Raw genomic sequence first — 23,152 nt, forward strand, 5'->3', positions numbered from 1 at the left:
CCCTGGCAACATTACATTTCGTCCTGGCATTTTGAGCACCACAGGTAAGTCTTGCTTGATTGCAAAGCTTTTTTTTGGGTCTAACATGAACACTCCTTTGCTACTTAGGGACCAAGATTTTTGGTGTTATCCGTTCCATTTGCATCACAAACTTATCTTGTAACTACTGAGAAATTCCTATGCCCAAATCAAGCGCATACAATATTAGATGTTCAGACCGGTATCTGATATTGAAATTAAAGTCAGTCAAGTCAGCTACTCATCACTGGCCAGTGGCCTTCAATCTGGCTGATGTCAGTACATATGTCAATGGGTTATTATTATCTGTGTAAACACTGAAGGATGGTGCCCAATATAAATTGCCCATTTTGGAGCCAGGAACGCCACTTTCCCAGAATGTAAATTATATCTTTTTTTCTACAGGAGAAAGGGTCCTAGAGCCATAGCTACCACCGTAACTTGCCCTCCCGTTGCTGACACAACACAGCTCCCAGTCTCTCAGAAGGTGCAGCTGTACATAACAGGAATAGCAGGGCTCTTACTGGGACTTTGTGGCCTTTAGAAACTGTGCCAACACATTCATGTTTTTCTACTAACCATGGGGGAAAGCCATTGACAAATGACTCTGGAAGGCTGGCGACCTGTGTCATCTGGCCCTTTTGTCCAATGTTAGAACTCGCCACCTTATGAGCTGTGACCAGCATGGACACTGTCAGTACTTTCCCGCCATCTAGCAGCTGAAAGTGTATTGCAGCCCACCCACCCCATAGGAAACCGGGGTGCCATAGGAAGCTGTGAGCCTCAGTCTTTCATCGTTTTCCAGCAACTCCAGGAGTTCACTTCCTGGGTCATTGAGAAGATTTGCCTTCGCCCACTGGTGTGACACTATGCAGTCCGTGTCTCACAAAGCGGCTACTTTAACCCCATTCAAAATACACCAAACCTACTTTTCCCACCACTGTTAGTGAGCTTAGTGTGCTGCTTTGGCATCAGAGAACAACTACCTACTCTCCTTTCAATATTACAATTATACTCACAGTTACCATTCCTCTGTTCAAGTATATCTAGACCAGTCTTTAACATGTCTACGTCTACTAGTCCCCTGGCTTTCTCATTTCCCTGTTTATTTTTGATGACTCTCTCTGTGGGACCTTTGGTGGTGGTCGGTCACTCAAGGCCCTTTGGAGTGACAGGGATGTAGTTTCCCCTCTGGTCCACTATTTTGGGGCTTCCTGCTGAGACGACATCCATCCAGACTTGTAGTGCTCTTCACTCCCACCCTGAAAACAACAGTTGCAGGTATTGCCTTTGTCCTCTTTCTGGAAGTTGGGATGGTCTCGCCTCCACAGAGCTCTCTATTGGGTGGATTGGAGTGGCCTGCATCCATCATGATGGGGTGCCACTCAATACCTCTTTGAGAGCACCAATCTCCATTTTAGACTTGTCTTCAATTCTCCAGCCTCATCCCAGCTGGTTGGTGCCACAAACAGATATATTTTTTTTTAAACTGGTGCTACTTCCTCATCAGTCTCTGTCTCACCAACAACAGAGGCCTCTTGCATGACATTAAGTTCCACAGCTTTTCCTCATGCCTGTCTTGCTCTTCGTGCTGTTTATCTCTTTCCTAGCCAGTTACAATGTTCAATGGCTCCAACAATGCTTCATCTGTGACTGAATTATCCTGGAGATAGGGCAACATCACAGTCTGAATTTTCCTATTCTGCAGCCCAGGAGACTGAATGGAGGAGCATATTTTGCACCCGGAGTGGGAGGAAAGATCCTAGCTCTAGCAGGGCTTGTTGGCTCCACAGTTAAAGAAGCAAAGGGATCAGATGGATGCTTATGGCATATTTAAATATCTGTGCCTATAGATACGGCAATAAAATATGACAGGCTCTTGCTTTTGGTTCCACCAATAACTAAGACTTTCTGTCTTCTATACCCAATGCAACTAGGCGCTATTTACAAATATTGCAACACACGTTACAGCAGGACCCTTAGTGTTGATGGACAAGGAAGGAGACAGTTCTATAGGCAGGAATCCTCTCCAGGCTGCTAGCCAGAGTGTCCAGTCCCAGGTAGCCCAGTGAGAGGAGGCAGGATTCCATTGGAATAGGTATAAAGAAAAGCTTGGAATCGGTGTGTCTGCCTCTCTCTGCCCTCACAGGAGTTTAACTGGACTCTCTTCATCCAAGGCATCATGTCTTCAGTAAACGTTCAGATCCACCTGGATGAGGAGGTAGTTGTGTACGGCGCGCCCTACCTGCAGGAGCTCAAAGCGATTATCTCCAACTACTCAGCAAGGTAACGGTCCTGGAAAAGAACTGGATTAAGGTAGAAGAGATGGGGCGCCATCTGGCGCTCAAATGGGGCAAAGTGGGAACCAGGAGGGTTTTCTTCCTGGCTACGCCACAGACTCCCTGGTGAAATTATATCACATTTCTGGGGACTCTGTGCTATAAATTAGGGATAACAACCTTACACGGGTTGTGGAAGGCAACAGTCATTGAAGTGTGGGAGGGTCTCTCAGCCTCTTATTGACTAGTGTCCTAGAAAAGAAACAAGAGGGTGTGCTTTAGCTCACGTTACATTCTAAAAGGAGAAATAGGTGGAAATTAGAACCTTAGTCCCCAAAGAGCAGCGGGGAATGGGGGTGTGTGAAGTGATACTGATGGTCTGGCTCCTCTATGCATGTTGTGCACTCTGGATGCTTCTGCAGCTAATGAGCTGTGCTAAATAAAAGCAGCCCCCATGGTCCCCATAGGTGTTGCAAGAAACTTGGCAGCCATTGCTAGCCCTGTCCTCTGCATTCAGACTAAAGCTTGCCCTTTGACTATCTGCAATAGAGTGGCCCATTGCATGACATTAAACTCCACTTTTCTTTCTACCCACAGCACCATCCAGAACTACCTAGTCTGGCGACTGGTGATTGACAGGGTCAGCAGCTTGAGTCGGCGTTTCAAGGATGCCCGGGCCAACTACCGAAAGGTAGCCCCCTCCCCTGCCAAAGAGTCCATTCAGCTGTGACATCATTCTGCATTAGTGGCCTTGAACCCATCAGCATCAGGACATCATGATCCTAGACAAAGGGCAGCCAGTCCATATCTGCACAATGGACTTTAACCAAATCAACATTCTAACCCCTGCTTTGAGTGAAAGGTTGGCTCAACGTGTGAAGTTTAAACTCAGATCCAAACACCACCAGAGTCTGGAGATGTTAACATCTGGAGTTCAGGGGCAGGCCCATCCCTAGTGTTGTCATCTAAGTCTGTTCTTTTTTGAGTTAAGATTGCTGCTGGATCCCCAGACATGAAAGGTGCAAAGCAACGCTGAATGAACAGTTAAGATGTTTCAGTTTCTTTCAGCCCCACAGGGAAATGGGTTCTGCATTTCCTTGGACCTATATGTGGGGATGAGCCAACATACAAATCCCATCAAGTCACTAGGAATAAGACAACCAGATCAAATAAACTAAACACCAACTTTAGTATTAGACTCAAGATGGGAACTGAAATGAGCCTTTTTACCATGAGAAATTCTGGGTCAATCCAAATACCACAGGCTCAGGGCTTCCAGGTAGACCTTTCTTGGATACATATCCTCCAAACCATTTGACATTAGCCCATCACTAGTGACAACTCTTCCAACAGATGCCTGCACCTCCTATAGATTGTGAAGCTATGGGGTTCTCAACCTTTTTCTTTCTGATCCCCCCCCCATGTATAAAAACTCCACCACCCACCTGTGCCACAACAACTAGCGTTTCTGCATATGAAAGCCAGGTCTGGGGTTAGGGGGTAGCAAACAGGGCGAGTGCGTGGGACCCCATGCTACAAGGGGCCCCATGAAGCTAAGTTGCGTAGGTTTTAGCTTCAGCTCTAGGCTTCAGCCCCACATGGCGGGGCTTTGGCTTTTCTGCCCTGGGCCCCAGCATGTTTAATGCCAACCCTTTTGGCCGAGCCCCTAAAACTTGCTCGTGGTCCTGGACCCCTGGTTGAGAATGGCTGGTAAAGCCAACGCATGTAGGAACAAGGGTGGGTATCATGCTTAGCTATCAAAGTGAGGGGCACTACAGAAATGCCTTAGGCAGACAGATAGATGGAGAGACAGATAAGCCATGAAATGACAGCGTGGTGGGACAGAAATTGAACAGTACCCATACCACCTCCTAATAATATCCTGTGCACAGTGGATCAATGGAAGGAAGACCAGAGCTTCCGAAGAAATAAAGCTAAAGTGTGAAGGGACAGAAGCTGAATGGATGAGGGCCTCTCTCTTTGATTAGCCCTCTTGCCCTTTAACAACTTGGGGTGGGGCTGAGGGGAAGGTACATAGGCAGAATTGATCCCCCTGCATTTCTCTTCCAGGCACTTTATGGGACAACACTGGAAGAGGCCCGTTGGCGGGAATGCGTGAGTTACGTCAACAACAACATGGAGAATGCGGTGGGAGCTCTGTATGTCAGGGAGACATTTGCTGGTGAGAGCAAGAGGATGGTATGTAGTTTACCTTTCATGCTCTCATAAGCCCTCAATTCCCATGGATCCCCTCCTCCCCTGCCTCAACTCCCACCCCAAACCTGTGGCCTAATATCTGTTAAATATGTACATAGTGCAGAGCTTTAATGTAACTCGGGGGGAGACAGACAGGATGGGAGTTTTATTGTTCCTAAGCAGGGCCGGCTCCAGGGTTTTGGCCACCCCAAGCAGTCAAACAAAAAAACAAACAAAAAAAAGCCGCGATCGCGATCTGCGGCGGCAATTCAGCGGAAGGTCCTTCGCTCCGAGCAGGAGTGAGGGACCATCCGCCGAATTGCCGCCGAACAGCTGGACGTGCCGCCCCTGTCCGAAGTGGCCGCCCCAAGCACCTGCTTGGTAAGCTGGTGCCTGGAGCCGGCCTTGTTCCTAAGGCAGAGGATTATGGGCTCTCTCTTCTGAGAGGGATTTCACCTTCTGCAGATAGTCAGCCACTTTCTGACAGAATACCAGCAGGCCCCAGATCCTCTCTTTGTTTTGTTGGGAAATACTGAAGACTGTCACCCAGCAGGCCAGTGGTAAAGCTGAGAACAGACCCCCAGAGTGCCAGTGTTCCGGTCGAGTGCATTATGCACTAGGCCAGACAGCTCAGATGGGTCAAGCTATGTGATTTGTGATCTTCCACATGCTTTGCCTCCCAATGGTATCCCAGCATGGTTAGCTGCTGGGCACGATACCTATCTCTTGCCTGCCTTTCAGCTCCTCCAGTTCATGTCTCCCACAGTTCAGTCAAGTCAGGAGACACACATAACCGAGTGTTGGGAACTGGGCCAATCAGTCAGCAGGTAGCAGACACAGGGAACTCATTTATGATGTATATTTCAATGTGGAGCACCATGTGCTATCACAAAGCATTTGAGGAGATTATTCTTCATTAGGAGCCTGCTCTCTCTCTAGAAGTGGTTGAGAAGAAAAAATAGTATGTCAGTGGTGAATTTCTTACTTGTCTCTATTTTAGGTCCGAGACTTAATAGACAAAATCCGGGAAGTGTTCATTGAGACGCTCGATGAATTACAGTGGATGGATGAAACATCGAAAGAGAAAGCTCGTGAGAAGGTCAGAAATAACAAGAGACCACAATATCCTGTGCGGGAATATCAGAAGATTGTGTCAAATTTTGCAAGTCTTATTTTTCCTCCCTTAAAAAAGGAGAGAGAGAAATAAAAATCCACTTTCACAGTTATCCATAATTTTCTCCAGGATATTGCCTTTGATCCTTTATTTATTTAGCTTTCAAACATTTTTTATTTCCAAACAAACTATAATAGAATCTAATGTAATGTATCACATAAAAGTGGTAAGCCAAAGAAACCCAAACAAACTACAAGTTACCTAAAAGAGCCAAATTGGTCAAACCAATTAAAAAGAAATATATTAGTAATAAACTTCCAAAAGATTAGGCCACATTTCCTTAAATTCTTCTTGTGTATGAATCAAATGAAGAGCATCCTTTTTGATGCTAGCCAGTCCATCAGACCAGTGCATTATTCCACAATATGAAGGGATTCAGATGGTTCCCAAATGGAAGCTTTTGCCTATTAAAAAATTCTTACTTCTCAGTAATGTTGCCTCTTTTCAAAAAGTATTTGGGTCACTCTATACCACATTGCAAAAGGCTGTGCGTCTTCAGCAATCGGGCGTTGGAGAGTTTTCATTGCAGAGAGCCCCACATCCAGCTCTCTCGGAGGGAGTCAGAGGTAGCAGAAGCTGACATGTTTAAATAATGCAGCCATATGCTCATATGGCATGAGGAAGCAGAAGGAACCCTGTGTTCATTTCATATTTTGTCGGACTATTGACTTCAGTGGCGTTGCATTAATTGAATCTGGAGCAAGTTGCTGTTGAAGTCAATGGGAATCATCCCTAGACGTTGAATCAAGCTTTTAGGGGCCTTCAGGGGAACTTGGATCCAGGCCACAAATGAGGACAGAATGTGTCCCATGGAGATTCAACATTAAAAGGATCATTGAATCCCACTCCAGTTCCCACTGAAGTCACTTTCCTCTGAATTCAGGAAGCCCTATATAAGTGCACCAAATGCTTGTACCCAAGCCCATCACCCTTGAACAACCCTTGCACACATTCTCAATACTTACATCAGATACACTCTTTGTTGGCTCATCATATGAATATTGACTAGGCTGAATTCACCCCGGGTGTAACTCCACTGAAGCTAGTGGACCAACACCAGCAATGAATTTGATCCATTGTATGCAGCGATCCAGATTTTTTTTTTTTTTACTATTGTGAGACCATTGTGGGCTCTCTTTTCTTGTAGGCAATGGCAATTAAAGAACAAATTGGCTACCCAGACTATATTTTGGAAGATCAGAATGAAAAACTGGATCAGGAATATGCAAATGTAAGTATGCGGCATGTACCTGAACAGGGTTAATACAAAAGTGTAAACATATTGCATTGCTATTTACAATATTAAATACCTGTGTTACTGTCACCCCCGGATGCCCCAATCAGGACCAAGGCCCCATTGTGCTAGATTCTGTGTAACACATGCAAAGACCTAGTCCTTGCCCCCAAACAACTCACTATTTAAGAAAGAGCTGCCCATCTGTTTCTACACGATGCATAACTACAGGACAAATATTTCATAGCAACATCCCATAGGTGGTGGTTAAAGGAAATTCTCCATTAAAAGAAACTTGCTAATATGCTGGGATTTGTATTTCTTCAGTTAAACTTCAGTGAGCACAAGTATTTTGAAAACAGCCTGGAAAACCTGAGGGCTGGAGCCCAGAAGAGCTTGAAAAAACTTCGAGAGAGAGTTGACCAAGATATGTGAGTGTCCAGACTGCATGGCTATATAAACACCCTAAATCCTGGAATAATGGTTAGGGACCACCCTGGCGCTACAGTGGTGGCATTGCCCTTCTCCACTCATATCAGATCATTAAGAATACTTTTGTTTGTGGCTGTCTAAGAATGGGGCATCTGAGGGAATTGAGCAAATAGCTCTTTGTCTGTCTCTAGTGGTAATGAACGTAACAGTGGCTACATGGGATCATTCAGACCTTTTGGAATCTCAGTTTAATCCTTCACAGAACCACTTTACACACTATTATATTACACTGGGACTGATCTTCCTGACAGGCGAGCAATGAGGATGGGCCAGCGTGTACCTTGGAAAGCGAATAACTGAAAGGAGGTAGAAACCATGGCTTAAAATAGCCTTTCAAACTGCAGTTCCCAACGCGTCTGGGCTTTGTAGCTGTTTGGATCTGGATCCAGAACTGAACTTTTAAGCTCAGGCCCATCTTTAATTAGGATAATTTATTGCTATGGGGGATGAAGCAATTAAATATCAGTATTTTCACCCCGACTATTAGAAATGTGAATTTAATAGTAATTTTTAGGTTATCAGTGTCATGGCGACAGGGCTAGCTGCACCTCTAACCCCTTCTCTGGCCTCTCTGAGTCCACCCCCTCAAGTGTCAGGCCTCAGGCCTTTACCACTCTGAGGTGGAGTCTGACGATTCTCCCCTTCTTTGGCTGGGTCCCGAGCTCAAGCCTTCCAGTGTATTGACTGTGCTGCAAGGCCCTGCAACACCACTGGATTCATGTACCTGCAATTCTTCCCTTTGGGAGCTTAGAACCAGCATTGCATACAGGGACGCAAAACAACCTTCTTAAAACAGGCGCATTGTTCATTTGACAACAAGAACAAAGCATAACATAAGAGAAAAGGATTTTAAAACAATAAAACACATATAGCTAGAATCTAACCATCCTCTTCTTGGGGACCCCGGTAGATCTAACTTCCCCCTTGGTCCCCCAGCCTCTGGAATCTGTCTGGGTTCACCTTAGCTCTCCCTCCCTGTCCTTGAGGGCCTGTCTAGGAATCCAGCCCACAGTCTTTGTTCTGTCAGCTCCCATGCTTGCCCAAAACCAGTCCGGTGAGGGCCACCGTGGGACAGAGCCAGAGCGTCCAAGTGAATGGCCCCAGCATTGTTTCTCAGCGTTTGCTGGGAAGGGTCTATCTGGTTCCTCCTCACCCCTGCTTTGGGTGTGCATTTCCTGACCATCCTGCTATTGAATTAATTCAATACGGGCATAGAGTAAACTCCCCTCACAACAATTAGACACACAGAGAACATACAGCATCTATAAACTATTACAGGCAGCTCCAAATCCATTACACGTGGCAAGGCAAGCTGCTGTTGAGTAAGGAGCATCGTCCCGTAACATTAGCCTTCAGCATGAGTGGTTTTGCTGGTTACGGGCAGCAGCAAGAAAGCCAACAACTGATTGGTTGTTTACGTGCTAGTAGGCCTCCATGCAGCAGGAGGATGTTCCCAAGACAAAAGAAAGGCAGAAGCACACTCCAAAATGCATTTGATTAACACCTCTGTTTATATAACACAAAATATGCTGTTAAAGGCTTGGTCTGGGATCTTGCTTCTATTGAAGCCAGTGGGAATTTGGCCGTGAACTTCCAAGGAAGCAGGCTCAAGCCGAAAACTATGATTTTTTCATAAACAAAGATATTAAGGACTTTGCATTAGAATAGTGCAGCCAAAAGCCATTCGGTTCAGATTAAGATGTGGAATAAGTGCCCTGATGTCAGTGCCTTGAACTGCAGCCATTTTATTTTCATCTAATATGCAGAATATACCTACTAAAGCCTGTGTAGGTTACAGTATCTATCACTCACAGGTTGGTATTTTGGGAATTGGGATGTATTAAGTAATGGAAAAGTCATTCATTTGATCGAAAGCCCATTGGGAGCTTTTTTTCACTGACTTAATGAGCTTTGGTTCAGGCCTTCTTTGTGTGGTAATTTGGTAGTATGTGGAGTTATGGCTTTCATTTTTCGTGTATGATTTGTAGACTTCCCAGCAAAGTCCCCTTGCAGGCTTGGAAGATTTTCCCAATAAGCCATAAAACCACTTATCACTTTAGATCGTTAACAGTCCATTGTTTAAAGACCCAAATTGAAGAAGATTTTATAACTAATATCTTATTCAGAATCATATCAACTACTTATCACAGTCACACGGAATGCCTATGTTCACATCCTGGAAGTGTCCCTCTGTAGAGTAAACGAAGGTTTATTACAAGTCTCTTGGCTAGTCACCTGTTCATTTCATGACGCAGTGAGGTCTCTCTGGAAGATGCTATGAAACCATATAGTGATGTAGCCATTCATTATAGACTGAGGAGGGACTGGTTGCTATTCCAAAATCATATACTTCAAACAGGAATTACTTATCAAAATGAGTACTCACTATTTATGAAAAATCGGTTTCACCATATAGATGGTAGTACGTCTGGTTCTACATTTGTAATGATTTACTCTGACTGTTCTAATTAAACATTTTCAATAGACAAACTTTGTCCCAGTTCTCAGTGTGGGTAAATCCATTCTGCTGCCTTAAACTTCCCCTCTGCATTTTTATTTAGATGTTGTAGTCTTCATTTCCTGTCTCAAACTGTTAAATTGCAGTATTATGAACTGTTAAACAGCTACCACATTCCACCCCAGAGGTGGCTGCTTAGCAATGTGAGCAAAATGACACCTGGCTTTGATCTGGGATCCTTTAGGCTGAACCGTGTCATATAAACAAAAGAGCGTTACCATTTTCCAGTCTGAGTGTCCTTGCTGAACCATTCCCAGTTGCTTTCTTCTCCTCCACCCCTCCCATTTCATATGCAACTAGGAGGAGATTAACTCAATAAGAGAATGCTTATAAAAATGACTATATCTTTACGTACTATTCTTTCTAGATGGATCATTGGTGCTGCAGTGGTCAACGCGTTCTATTCCCCCAACCGAAATCAGATAGGTAGGTTTAAAACCATTTTGACTGAGCAGTGGAATTTAAGAATAATTTGTGTATGTGAAGCAATGTTTGTTAGCGGTTCCATGTGGTTGCCCATATCCAGCCCAGATTGAACATTTGTAGCACTCCTGGTGCGAGGTGGATGGGCTGTTCTGCTCCAGCCTTTGTTTTTGTGATGAATATTCAACTCACTTAAACTTGGCAAAGTTGTTTACATTCCTTCGTTGAAATAGCCTTGTGTTTGACAACCTAGCAAGGAACAACCACCAAGTGAGTGCCAACTTCAGGGAGTAGTGAGCACTCACCATGTATTTCAGGCTGTTTAATGTCTCCGCATGCCTGGGAAACTTAAGCGATGCTCCCGGCTTTGCTGTTTGTGCAGATGGCGCTGAAATTATTTTTATGAGAGACACACAAGACTGAAGAAACTTGCCTCAGCTAATGGACGTCAAACTCGTGAGAGCTTCCAGATCTGTAAAAGCTGTGACTAAAACATCCTTCATTGGATTGGGCCCATATGGGATGCTAAGAAGTACCAAACCTCCTACAAATATTCTTGCTTCCCCCCCTCCACACCCTCCCTGGCCAATAAAACCAAGGCTCATTGTATCTAGGGTCCAGAGCAAATGTACCTACTGAGTTCTGGTTTGATTTTTCACAGTGTTAACATTTCTGCTCCTGTCTTAGTGGAAACTGGTTGCCTTTCTTCTCCTAGTGACTGGTCTGGGTACACAATGATCCTTCTTTACAAAGGGCTTTGCATCTCCCTACACAAATTTTTGCGATGTGGTTTTTTCACATTTTTCACTTATTAGAAGGCATCTTATTAGAATGACCCATTCTAGAATGACCCATTTGCAGCATTCATTCCTTCTTGAAGGTCACGTGTCTCCTCTTCAACGCTTGCAAGGAAGAATAAACCCCACTGCCGACATATTAGGCTTTTGTGTGTAGTGTGGAGGAGGCTAGAGCTATTTTTTCCAAGGCTGTCATCCAAAGTACAGTTGATACACAGTAGTAATTCCTATGGAGTATGCTTTAAACATTAAGCCTCAGTGTTATTTGTAGGCCGCATATGGTGGTTAACCTTTCTCTTAACAAAAATAAAGCAATAAAATATCCATTAGCTTCTCCATAAAATGGCTCCATGATACAAACTGAACATTGCTGTCCCAGTGAACTAAGAGGAAAAAATGTACAGGTGAGCCAGTATTCCCATGGAATCGTAACCCAGGGTGCTTGGTGTGTCTGAGTCAGATCTGCTGCCTTTAATGACAAATACAAAATTTTAACTACCTCTGTGCCAGCCCCATAAAATTTAATACAACGGTGGGTGAAGGAGTCAGGGGGAGGGTCCATTCTGCCTCCTGCATCATTTGAAGGATTTTTCAGTTCTGTTCTGATTAAAACCATTTTTTTTCCTAATGAAGTATGGCCATCTATATTAAATTGCCTTTTTTCAAATAACTTTTTTTTTTTTTTTTGTGGCAAACACTTGTTGGAATAGTAGACATTTTTTGTATTTCATGAAAAAAATCTGACTTTTTCAATATTTTCTCTACATTTTATCAAAGATGTTACTGCAATTTTTTGTTTTGTTCACCCAAAACCTGCTTTTGTTAAATTTTCCAAAAAACAACTGCAAAAACCAACCACCACTGCAAACGGAGCCGTTCTGAACATTTCAAAATGAAATCAGTTGTGAAGTGTTTGTGTGAAAATAGGTTTCATTTTGTGACCTGTTCTAGTTTGGACTGTTGACTCTCTCGTGATGACATTAGGAGCAGACAAAGATCTTCAGATCTGAGGCTTGGACTGGCTTGTCAGCTTTAGGGGGTGGGGGGAATTATCGTTCAGCTTGTAACCTAAACAGTTCTTTGCTTGATTCCCTAAAAGGGAATAGATAAGGAGATTCTACTGTGTAATTCTAAGTCTCTTTTCTAATTATAACTGCCCTTTAATGTACAAGATATATAAGACTAAACAAGCGGAGCTGGAAGGGAAATTATGGTGGGTTCTCAAATGGGAGATTTTATAGTTACAGGTTTACTACGTTTATCATTTAAGAACGACTCCTTGCACAGTCAGAGAGGCAGAGTTCAGTTCACATGATCATCCTCAATGTGTTATAAGATGCATAAAGCAAGTGTCATAAACAGAGGAAACGTTTTCTGCTTGATCTGCTGCCAAAGGCTGACCCATCTACAGAGCACACACAGATGAAATTCTCTGAACCTCTCTCTCTCTCATTTTGCAGTGTTTCCTGCTGGAATCCTACAGCCTCCCTTCTTTAGCAAACAACAGCCACAGGCACTAAACTTTGGAGGGATCGGGATGGTAATTGGACATGAAATTACTCATGGTTTTGATGACAATGGTGAGAAGAGACTAAAAAATTATCCAAGCAAAATATTTCTTTTATAATTGCATCGATCACACAGTAGAAAACTAGATGTGGGTGGTAATAGTCTATCCGCTCTGACTGCTGTGATTGAAACACACACTCACACGCAGTAATAACAATACTACAGATGCGTGATTTGGGGTGAATGATCCTGGAACCGATCAGGCAAAATGAGGGTAATGAATTTAAAGAAATGAATTAAATTAATGGCAATACGCCAGAAACCTGTTACTTTTACAGCAGTAAAGTATCAGAAACGCTGTCAGTACTAGCCTGTGTGCTGCCTTTCAAAGTAAAATGAAATCTGTGAAACGCATTCTGGTGGCAGCACCGTGACACAGAGTCCTGACCCCTGGGGTCTCTATTTTTAAACCCATTTGTTAAAAAATAATTGATTTTTGTCGTTATCATTGACAGGGGCCTAAAATGGTTTCGGACCTTAAGACTCAATTCTGATACTTCTTTTAAAAAAAAAATCAATAATTCTTTACACATAGGCTTTATTGAATGTGGCTTTTACCTCTATGGGCCCTATATAATTTAAACATAAAACACTTGCTGTAGCTGTCTGGATACAGGTCCATATTGAGCAAGAGGTGTGCTCTGAGCAACAGGATTAGGAACAGAGATACCAGAATCTTGGTCTTGGTTTGCTCCCTCTGTGGATTTGGCAAAGTCACTTTGACCCTCAGGTTCCTCATTTGTCAATTGCAGAGCACTTTCTGTATTTGCACCGGGGTTGCAAGGATTTAGTGGCTAATTAGGAATATTATTTGTATCACAGACATGCATAAGAGCTGTAATCAGGATCACGGCCATATTGTGCTGGGTATTGTGCATTCTCATAGTAAGAGACAGTCACTAGCCCTAAGAACTGATGCTCAAAATAGAGAAGATACAAGTGGGTGTAACAAACACACAGAAGGGAGGCAGGCAGGAGACAAGGGTACTAGGGAAGGGAAACATGTTTAGAAGTTGCTAAATGTATCTATAGGAACTGTGTGCCAATATTTAAAGCTGGCAATCAGTCAGGGTCTCTGGACACACAGATCATTGCACCCTGAAACAATCTCTCCTCCATTCTTTGCTTTCATGAACAGGAAGAAATTTTGACAAAGATGGAAATATGTTTGATTGGTGGAGCAATTTCTCAGCCATGCATTTCAAAGACCAGTCGCGCTGCATGGTTTATCAGTATGGAAACTACACATGGGAGCTGGCTGGAGGGCAGAATGTGAGTACACTCCACAGGATAGGGATTGGATAGGATGCCTTTATGAATTAATTTAGCAGATGGGAAAGCAACTAGTTTGATAGCAATAGAGTCTCAAGCACTTGATCTAAACTCTACAATCCAGGGTTTGAAGCTAGATCTCTAGAGGTAAAACCACCCTAGTCTTAACTTTATTTCTTATTTTTTTCCAAAGCTACCAGATCTAAACCAGCCCAGAGAATTAGGGAAACAGAGAGAAGACACAAATTCCTTCTTGATAACAAGAAAAGCTTGATTCCTACTTCCCCAGTTGTAGGAGTTCGTTAGTTTTGTTTCTTCATTTATAATTTGATCAGGGGGGATTTAAAAAGGATCAGGTAACTTAAAGAGAGTGGTAGAACAGAGGAATAGGTAAAATATTTTTTCATCTTCCCAAAATCTGTTCAGAAGATATCTCTAAATGCATCCAGGTCTAGAGTAGTTTTGGTGATAGAACGTAGAAACAGTGAATGAGCAGAACCCACTAAGAGAGAAAAGTTCCAGGTCCCTCCACACAAAGTCAAATCCTAGCTCTAGACCTTCCCTAACCACACCCCCATTTTACACTGCCTCAGCTGCCTTTGGGCTGACCTTTTTATAACCCTCCATCCCCCACAATGCTTTGCAGCGCAGGCAAACAAACCAAAGTCAAATACACAGTTTTGCTTTAAGAGGAGGGTTTCCCTTTTAAATACAGCAACTGTTAACCCCCCAAACGCATGAAAAGGCAGAAAACTAAAAACAGAGCAAAAGAAAAAAAGTTGCTGTTCAGCTGAATCAGCACATTTCCCCTCCCCCCCCCCCCCCCCACCTGCCCCGCCCCTTTGAGCCCATGCCAGGTGCATGGCTTTAAAAGCAGGTGCCTAAGCCCCATTTATATCAAAATGAAAAAAAAAATTTCAGGGCTGGAGCTTGTAAGTGGAGGATTGCTGTGCTCTGTAAGGGTGAGGGCTGCCTTGGAAATATTGTGGAGATGGTGTTTCCTAACCTGGGCTACTAGGCTAGTCTAGCAGGGCCATGGGTTGTAAAGGAGGCAACAGGACCCTAATGAATTGGGTTTATAGCTGCTTCTGTTGCAAGACCCTGTCAAGTTCTTGGGGCACAACTTGACATACCCCACCTTCCCCTATACACAAAAGGGTTTGTCCCACCATGAACTGCCCTGGCTGATGGAGAATATACCCCCCCAACAGCCCGTTTGCTGTTATTTTCCTAAACCACTTCCAATTCTGGTAGACCCTGAACACTCTACCCTGCTGCTTCCGTAACATTCGGTATTATTCCCTTTCAGTCTTTCTCCTCCATCATGATGTAGTGTTGCTTCCACCCCAGAGGTGGCTGCACATCAGCGGGGAGCATAGTGTTTCCATTTCAACTTGTGAAATGCTTTTGGAGTGACAGACATTACACACGGTAAACAAACAATTGCTGTGTTACAGGTCAGTGGAATAAGCACGCTGGGAGAGAATATTGCAGACAATGGAGGAGTCCGACAGGCTTACAAGGTAGCTTCTTAAAATACTGCGAGTCGGTTTTTGCAGGAAAGCCAGAAATTGGTCAGAGCCAAATGTGCTTATTTTCATGAGGATGTGTTGGGAGTTATGGGCATCACTCCTGGGACTGAGAGGTGAAGTTTAATACCCTATCCAGGCAAAGTGCCCTGTGCTATAGGGAATTCAGTGAATGCCACCGCATAACACTGGTCAAATGACCAACGCCCCGAATAGGATCTATGCAAGCACGCCCATGTGGATCCAATCACAAGATCAAAAGTGACCCCAGCTATCCGCATTATCATTATCTGTAGTGCCTAGGCCCAAATCACAGACCGGGGCCCCACTGGGCGAGGGGCTATGCAAACAGGTCAGGGGGACAAGCAGTGTGGGAATAAATAGACAGCGAAGAGGGTGAGAGAACCTGCCTCTCGCCAAAGCCCATCGGACTGAGATGCTTGTTCAACTTCAATCAGCTTGTCAAATGGTATCTGTCACATGGCAACAGAGCTTTCGTTACTTAGCAACGTGATTTGATGATGATGATGATTTTTAAAGCACAGCAACCTTTTTTTCTTCTTCTTCTTCCCCCCCCCCCCCCCCCAGTTTACTTTTCTTGCACTTTTCCTCCTGAAACTAAAGCCACATGTCAGGTGTGATAGGGGAGACATCAAAGCATTGATAGAAATATTGCATTGCTATCAAAGAAATACAGATCGTATCTGTAAACAATCTCTGCCCCCCAAATTCACAGTAGAATCCAGCCCCTGAGCTGCCTCTGTTACTTCCCTCGCAAGTTTTATACCCTTTAAGACAGTGACACACAGAAGTTTCCTCCATCTTGTTGCTATTTATTTTGCATGCTCCTCTGGAGCAGATTGAAAATGGCACTTAATATATTCTATATATCAACAGCAGCCTGCCCCTTCCCAAGAGAAGTGTCTCAATCCTGGAAGATATTTTCAGAGCAAGAGAAGATACATTTGACATTCCAGGGGATTCCCATCCCGCTGAGAGTGGGGCAATTCAGCCTAGCCTGTCCACCTTCTTTATACACACTAGATATCCCGCTGTATGTCTCACTCGCTGTCCTGCAACAGCCAGAGGTGCCACTCCAGACACAAAATAGACCTGCTGCATCTGTGGCCCTCCCCCCCCCCGCTTCTACACACAATGGCTGCAGATATGAGTACTGTAGTCACCAGTCTGAATGCTCCTTCCACGTGGAGAAAGTGTGGGATTGTGGAATGTAGTTACTGACATGAAACAGTTCTAAAGTTGTGGTAACTATGATCTACCTGTATCCCTATTAAAGGGATAATGGGTGGAGATATGGGGTCAGAGTTAAGGATGTTTGTATAACCTTGTCTCTGAATTCCTTGATTTTTCAAAAAGATAAATATTCTGAATATCCGGGAAGCCTTTAAAATTGAACATTAACTTTACTGTAGAACACATTGGAAATATGGGAAACAGAGTGGCATGGTGGTAGTTAATGGCCCCTACAGTTCAATCTTCTGAGATTCTTTGCTATGAAACTTGTATTTTCACTGTTCACACTACCTTTAAAGCCTTTTGTTTGGGAATATCTATGTGAGTGAGAGGATATGGTAATAAAATGTTCAGATTTAACTGGCATGAGATACATTAAATTGTCTTCATTATGTCAATGGACCTAAAAAAAGAAAATTGGCCAATTAGCATGCAACAGTAACAGGTAATGGATTTAACTTTGTTCAGGGTTATTATCTGCTATTTTATGAGCAGTTACCTGAAGAGAGAGAGACAGAAGTGAGGAGGAAATTTAACTATCTGCTTTCCTTTTCCCATCTCCTAGAACTGGAAGGGACCTTGAAAGGTCATCAAGTCCAGCCCCCTGCCTTCACTAGCAGGACCAATTTTTGATTTTGCCCCAGATCCCTAAGTGGCCCCCTCAAGGATTGAACTCTCAACCCTGGGTTTAGCAGGCTAATGCTCAAACCACTAAGCTATCCTTCCATGGTCATACGGAAAAGTCCCGGGCAATCTGCCACTATGCTTGTATTTCAAACCACAATCACATGCATGCAGGCTAAGTTGATTGCTTTGAGCTACATCTACATTGTCAGATGAATTTTTGTCAGGGCTTTTCGGAACAGTAGCATGTGTCCTACGTTGCCATTCTTGTTTGCTGTTGAACGTGTGGTGAATCTCTGGTCCAGCAGAGTGGTGCACCGTACTGTGCCACCTTTCTGGAGACTTGCAACAGAGCTCCTGATAATTCATGATCATTAAAGATAAGTCTTTTTAAGGTTAGAGATGTTAACCCAAGTGGGCTGCCCAAATTCAAAGCCAAGTAATTACATATGGCTGATCTAAAATCCCACCTGCAGTTCCATTTGGAGTTATTTTTTAAGAACATAAGAGCAGCTATACTGGGTCAGACCAATGGTTCATCTAGTCTAGTATCCTGTCTTCTGACAGTGGCCAATGCCAGGTGCCCCAGACAGAATGAACAGAACTGGAAATCATCAGGTTTTTCTTGTTTCCTCAACAGTTAATACACAGCCACACTCCAGAAACTGTTTCGGCCCAGAGGTGGCTGCTGATGTGCAAAGTGATCTCGCTGTGTTTCTATATAAATCTAAAGTTTACAAAGCCCGTTAGGATGGAAGGCTCTTTATGAGAATAAATACAAATTGCTGCTTTCTAATAAAAACAATTACTAAAGTGTCCAAGGTAAAAGGGAGCGGGACCAGGCCTTTTCAGGCTGGATTTACCCTATCTGAACAGTGACCTTCAGAGTAGCCATCGTGTCTGAATGGGGAGGCCTCTTGCTAAATGAACTTATGATCATTTATAGGCCTATTTAAAATGGCTGGAACACGAAGGGAAGGAGCCAAAGTTACCAGGACTCGACCTGACTCACAAGCAACTTTTCTTTCTGAACTTTGCCCAGGTAGGAACCTATTGGCTTTTGCAGAGAGTTGCATGAAAATAGAAACTGGATTATAACGTGCTGAAGCTTAGGAACAAAGAATGGGTCCGAATGCTCTTGAGCCTCGCCCACCTGAGGAAACGCCCTCCTACGGACAGGGCTTGTCAGCAAAGGGTCCTCTGACCCAACGCTGATGAGGGCTTAACTATTAGCGTCTTTTCAACACCTTCACAGAAAAAGCATGATCGACACCTGGGGGAACATGGTGTAGGGAAGATGGGGCTTTGGAGAAAACTGACTCCCCAGGACAGGAGGTTTCTAGAGGACAATCCATGGTGTTAACATCGCTGGGGCCTCTCAAGGGCTTGACATCTTGGGTGAAAGTCAGTGGCAAAACTCCTATTAACTTCAATGAGGGCTCGATTTCAGCAGTTGCAACTCCATCTAAATCAGGGGTTCTCAAACTGGGGGGTCTGGACCCCGCAGGGGGTCATGAGGTTATTACACGGGGGAGGGGTCGCAAGCTGTCAGCCTTCACCCCAAACCTTGCTTTGCCTCCAGCATTTATAATGGTGTTAAATATATAAAAAAGTGTATTTAATGTATGGGGGGGGGGTCACACTCAGAGTCTTGCTGTGTGAAAGGGGTCACCAGTACCTTGGCCTGCTAAATTCCCCTGCTCTTGATCCACAAGTTTTTAATCCTCTTCCTTGTGTAGGTATGGTGTGGTTCCTACAGACCTGAGTACGCCAGCCAGTCTATAAAGACAGATGTTCACAGCCCTTTGAAATACAGGTGAGTCGTAAGGACTTGGGCTAATACTGTATAACCTATTTCACCCCCTCACTGCAATGTATCAGAAGGAGAGCGCATGCTTAAGCTATTTTACGCAGCTAGCAACTGCTTGCTAATGCTTTAACACAATCAAACTGGATTAACCCCCTCCAGGCACATTTCTGCCAGAATTCCACCACCTTAGACACACCTGAAAAGAAACACTCCCGTACTGAGCCCAGGGAACTCGGCCGCACTGAGAAGCAGTACGCTCCTTATCTGCATCCCACCCAGAACCTGCCATGGATTAGGCAATGCAGCAATAAACCAGCCTGCAAAACTCCTGCTATTGCTTCTTTGATGAGTCCCCAGACATTGTTTTTAAAAGTCTGACTCTCCACCTGAAAGAATAATTTTCTTGCATCATTTCACCGGATTGTCTTCAAGCTGGGTTGAAAACTAACTCTTGTCTGTATAACTGAACATCAAGGGAAGGGGGGTGGGGTGTATGTGTACACACGTGTATATATTTGAAGAAGAATCCTGTAAGGAAGAGTAACTTATAGAATAGAGCCCCAGTACTGCTGTGAGCCACTTTGACTTCACTGTGGATCCATGCAGGCCCAAGTGTCTACCCATGTCATCCTCATTGCTGGAGCAGGACCTGTGTCTAGACTGTACCCAGTGGCCGTGCTTGACAGTGGCTGGCTGCTCTTTGCAGGCATCTGAGGATCATCCTTCTCCTTCATGGAGTTTGTTTCAGTGGCTGGGCTCCCTTTGGCCTCAGCACTAGTTGTGCCACTGAGGATGCTGCATCTTGCCTTATACCTAGATCCTGCAACAATCCACCCACCCGCAGACCCACTGGCTCCGTGCGGGATCAAAAGCCTGCCATCACGAACCTGACTGCAGAATCATAGCCTTAGACTGTATAAGCCATCTGGAGTAGAGACCATCTCTTAGTGTACGTGCCCAGCATGAGGAGGACCTGATTAGACCTCCAGCTCTGATTCTCTCAAGGACATGCTTACGTTCTATTCTGCACTGTTGTCCCCCAAAGTACAAATAAACCCCTTTCTTTTACTCCCTTGTGTTGTCTAGGGTGATGGGATCCTTGCAAAACTTTGAAGCTTTCTCTGAAGCATTCCACTGTAAGAAGGGCACAGCCATGCACCCTGTAGAGAAATGCAGAGTGTGGTAGCCAAAACAAACAATGATGCTGATGCTGATAATGCTTTGACTGCACAGTCTAAAAACTGAACTCGTGTGGCTACCTGCTGAACAGTTCTAGCCAGTGACGTGCCTGATGTTTTCCTGTGCAGTGACAGCCAAGGTTAATGGTGCAGCTACTGTAGTCAGAATTAAAGAAGCTACAGCTGTCGGGCTTTTGTGGTTCGGCTGGAATGTACACAGGCATCTCGCACTGTTGTCTGACCGGGCTGGATTGAAAGCGACCGTGTGCTTCAGGAGAAAAACGACTGTTTCAAATGACATCCTGACTGTTACGATACCACATCAGGGTTACAAAGACTAGCTCTTAAAAAAATAAAAGCAGCTTTATTTTTCAGCAAGGAATATTCATTTTAGTATGTCTTACAACTAACGAATCCTTTCGAGATTCAGTAAGCCTGTCTGACTTTTCACTGAGTTAATTCTTTTTCAATATTCTGATTCAGTTTCTAGTGCACTTCTCCCAAACCCAACGGTAGAGCTAGTTAAACTTGTGTGCTGTCCACGTAACACTGTCTGCTCGCACCTCGCTGACTGCTTTGTTGTAAGAGATTGTAATTTGTCTTGATATTTTACAAGGTGAACTGTCTGTTAAAATACCTACTGGCTGCTGAGTTCAAGCAAAGCTGAACCACTGTTTTTGCACTTCTTGTTTTGCTCCGCTGGGCAAGTTTAACATGATCTCAGTGCAATGAGATGTAAAGAACTTTTAAAAGAGGAGATTCTCTAGCATTGCCACATTCAGAATTACATGGGTCTCTTCCTCCCTTCAGAAATATATTTAAGAGGATGCTTATTCTTCCATTCAGGGTAAATATTTAGAATATGTTAGTGGCAAAAGCTTGTTGCTTAGTGTAAACAGCAAAACATTTACACAGGGAAACAATTATCTATTTTTAATCCTGGGCTTTTTTATTTTGCTATAGTCTGCTTTTAAAGATTGGATGTCATTACACTTTAAAAATGCACAAGTCTGGTTAATTTTTATATAAATAAAACTTGTACTGCAGCAAACTGTTCAGGCATTTATCTGTAGAAACAGGTCTGGATTGCTTTCTTCCACGAATGCTAAAATTTCAGAGTAACTAGTACTGAAATGGTCAATCCTTTATAGTGGACTTAAACATTCTTCATTGAAAATGTTTATTTTTGGTATATGTACCACTGGAAAGCAGGATACCACTTCTTCATAATTTAACAACATTGGGTATTCCTTATCTTAACAGATGTCAAAACAAGTTATTAATTCACTTAGTATCTATGTAATGCATAATTAAGATTCATTTTATTTTTATGGAATGTGACTTACATCCAGGATCAGTAGCATTTTGGTAAAAGTTCTATTTTGTGGTTGAGTGTCCATCTAGCAAGCAAGTTTCATTAACAAAATTAATTAATCCCCTCACCCCTTTAAAAAAAAAATTCTTAGAACAATCTTCAAATTTAAAGTCATTGAGTTAAAAACAAAAGAAACTGATGCGTGCTGGAATTCACTTCATTAAATCAGCACTAATTACCAGTAGCAGCTTTATACTAGAGAGACGTGTCTAGTTGTCACTGAGCTATTGTACTATTTGACAGTAATAGTGTGGTCTTACCAAATGAAGTCTGGATAATATTTGCATGTACATGTAATACATTACCTTCTCCTGGCAAAATGAAGTTCATCTGAAAATTAAGAGCCTCTATTACAGCAGAGAATCCCAAACTTATTTATTTTGAATTTCTAGATTAGAAGAGTTTATTTAATGACTAACCTATCTGCCCTTATCCCCTCCCTCCCCAACTCAGAGACTTTGTGCTTTCTCAGGGTCTAATCTCTCTCCTCTGTACCACAAAGTCCATGGGAGTGGTGTATAGAAGAGAGAAAGCCTTTGTAGTAACATGGGCAGTTGCCTTCCCTTATGTCTGTAAGCACCTGGTGCCATTAGTTAGGGCCTGATGCTCAAGATAAGGTGATGGTGCTCAGCCCCACATAGGACTGTCTATGCACGCTGGTATTGCAGGGGGTATAAACAAGGACAGGATTAAGCCCTTAGGAACATGCTGCTATTCACGGAGCATGGGCTGTTTTCATACTTAGCTGTATTACATCCTGGATCTCAAACAAGCATGACCATATACATTAGAGATGCTTGCTCAGGCAGAGATAGAGAGTGCATACATGAGACTGCTATCTGAAGCTCCTGGTTTTGGTATTTATATACACATCAGCTGGAGAAAATGGGGGTTTAGGACCCAACCCTGTACAGTGGTAGCTGGAGCGTTTAGACCTAAATGGGCTCTGCAACTAAGAAATGAAAATCTACAGCCAGATTCAAGCCATTAATGAGGCTGGTAGAATAAAATGCCTTTGAAAATCTGGCTTGAAGTGCCTAACTCCCCCCAATGCAAGTTATGAGCCTAAATATATTTGAGGATCTGGCCTGTAAAGCCTAGAGAGACCTTTGAAAAATCTGGCCCCTGCATCTATAGGCATAAAACCAAACAGATGAGTCTAGAAACAAGCTTCGCTAGCTTTTTTTTTTTTTTTTTTTTTTTTTGGAAAGAAAATTTGCCTCCCCACATCCTGCTGTAGGATGTATAAAACAAAACCTTCCCCATTGAGTCAGTGACCTAAAAAGTCTACTTACTGAAATGACCGCTGCAGATGCAGAACCTGGCCACCAGGCACTCTCTGCTGAGGTCTCCTGCGGGGTAGTTTTCGGGGAGAAATCATTTGGGCACCTCTGGGTTTTACTGAAGTTT

The 23,152-nt window shown here is 43.6% G+C and overlaps 1 protein-coding gene across 4 annotated transcripts in view; it reads left to right on the top strand.

Moving 5' to 3' along the window:
- The window catches only part of MMEL1 (membrane metalloendopeptidase like 1), a 60,222-nt gene extending 38,809 nt beyond the window's left edge, over positions 1-21,413 (top strand). For all 4 annotated transcript variants that reach the window (XM_024104304.3, XM_065575180.1, XM_024104302.3 and 1 more), the window contains exons 11-23: positions 2,168-2,304; positions 2,895-2,988; positions 4,368-4,496; positions 5,494-5,592; positions 6,815-6,898; positions 7,229-7,332; positions 10,279-10,337; positions 12,592-12,711; positions 13,839-13,972; positions 15,430-15,495; positions 18,326-18,421; positions 19,119-19,195; positions 20,276-21,413. In XM_024104304.3, the coding sequence (XP_023960072.2) occupies positions 2,168-2,304; positions 2,895-2,988; positions 4,368-4,496; positions 5,494-5,592; positions 6,815-6,898; positions 7,229-7,332; positions 10,279-10,337; positions 12,592-12,711; positions 13,839-13,972; positions 15,430-15,495; positions 18,326-18,421; positions 19,119-19,195; positions 20,276-20,375 (1,299 nt within the window). In that variant the 3' untranslated portion in view covers positions 20,376-21,413. The remainder of the gene's footprint in view (positions 1-2,167; positions 2,305-2,894; positions 2,989-4,367; positions 4,497-5,493; positions 5,593-6,814; positions 6,899-7,228; positions 7,333-10,278; positions 10,338-12,591; positions 12,712-13,838; positions 13,973-15,429; positions 15,496-18,325; positions 18,422-19,118; positions 19,196-20,275) is intronic.
- The last annotated feature ends 1,739 nt before the right edge of the window (positions 21,414-23,152 follow it).

Source organism: Chrysemys picta, chromosome 21, assembly GCF_011386835.1.
Source record: "Chrysemys picta bellii isolate R12L10 chromosome 21, ASM1138683v2, whole genome shotgun sequence".
Lineage (NCBI taxonomy): Eukaryota > Metazoa > Chordata > Testudines > Emydidae > Chrysemys > Chrysemys picta.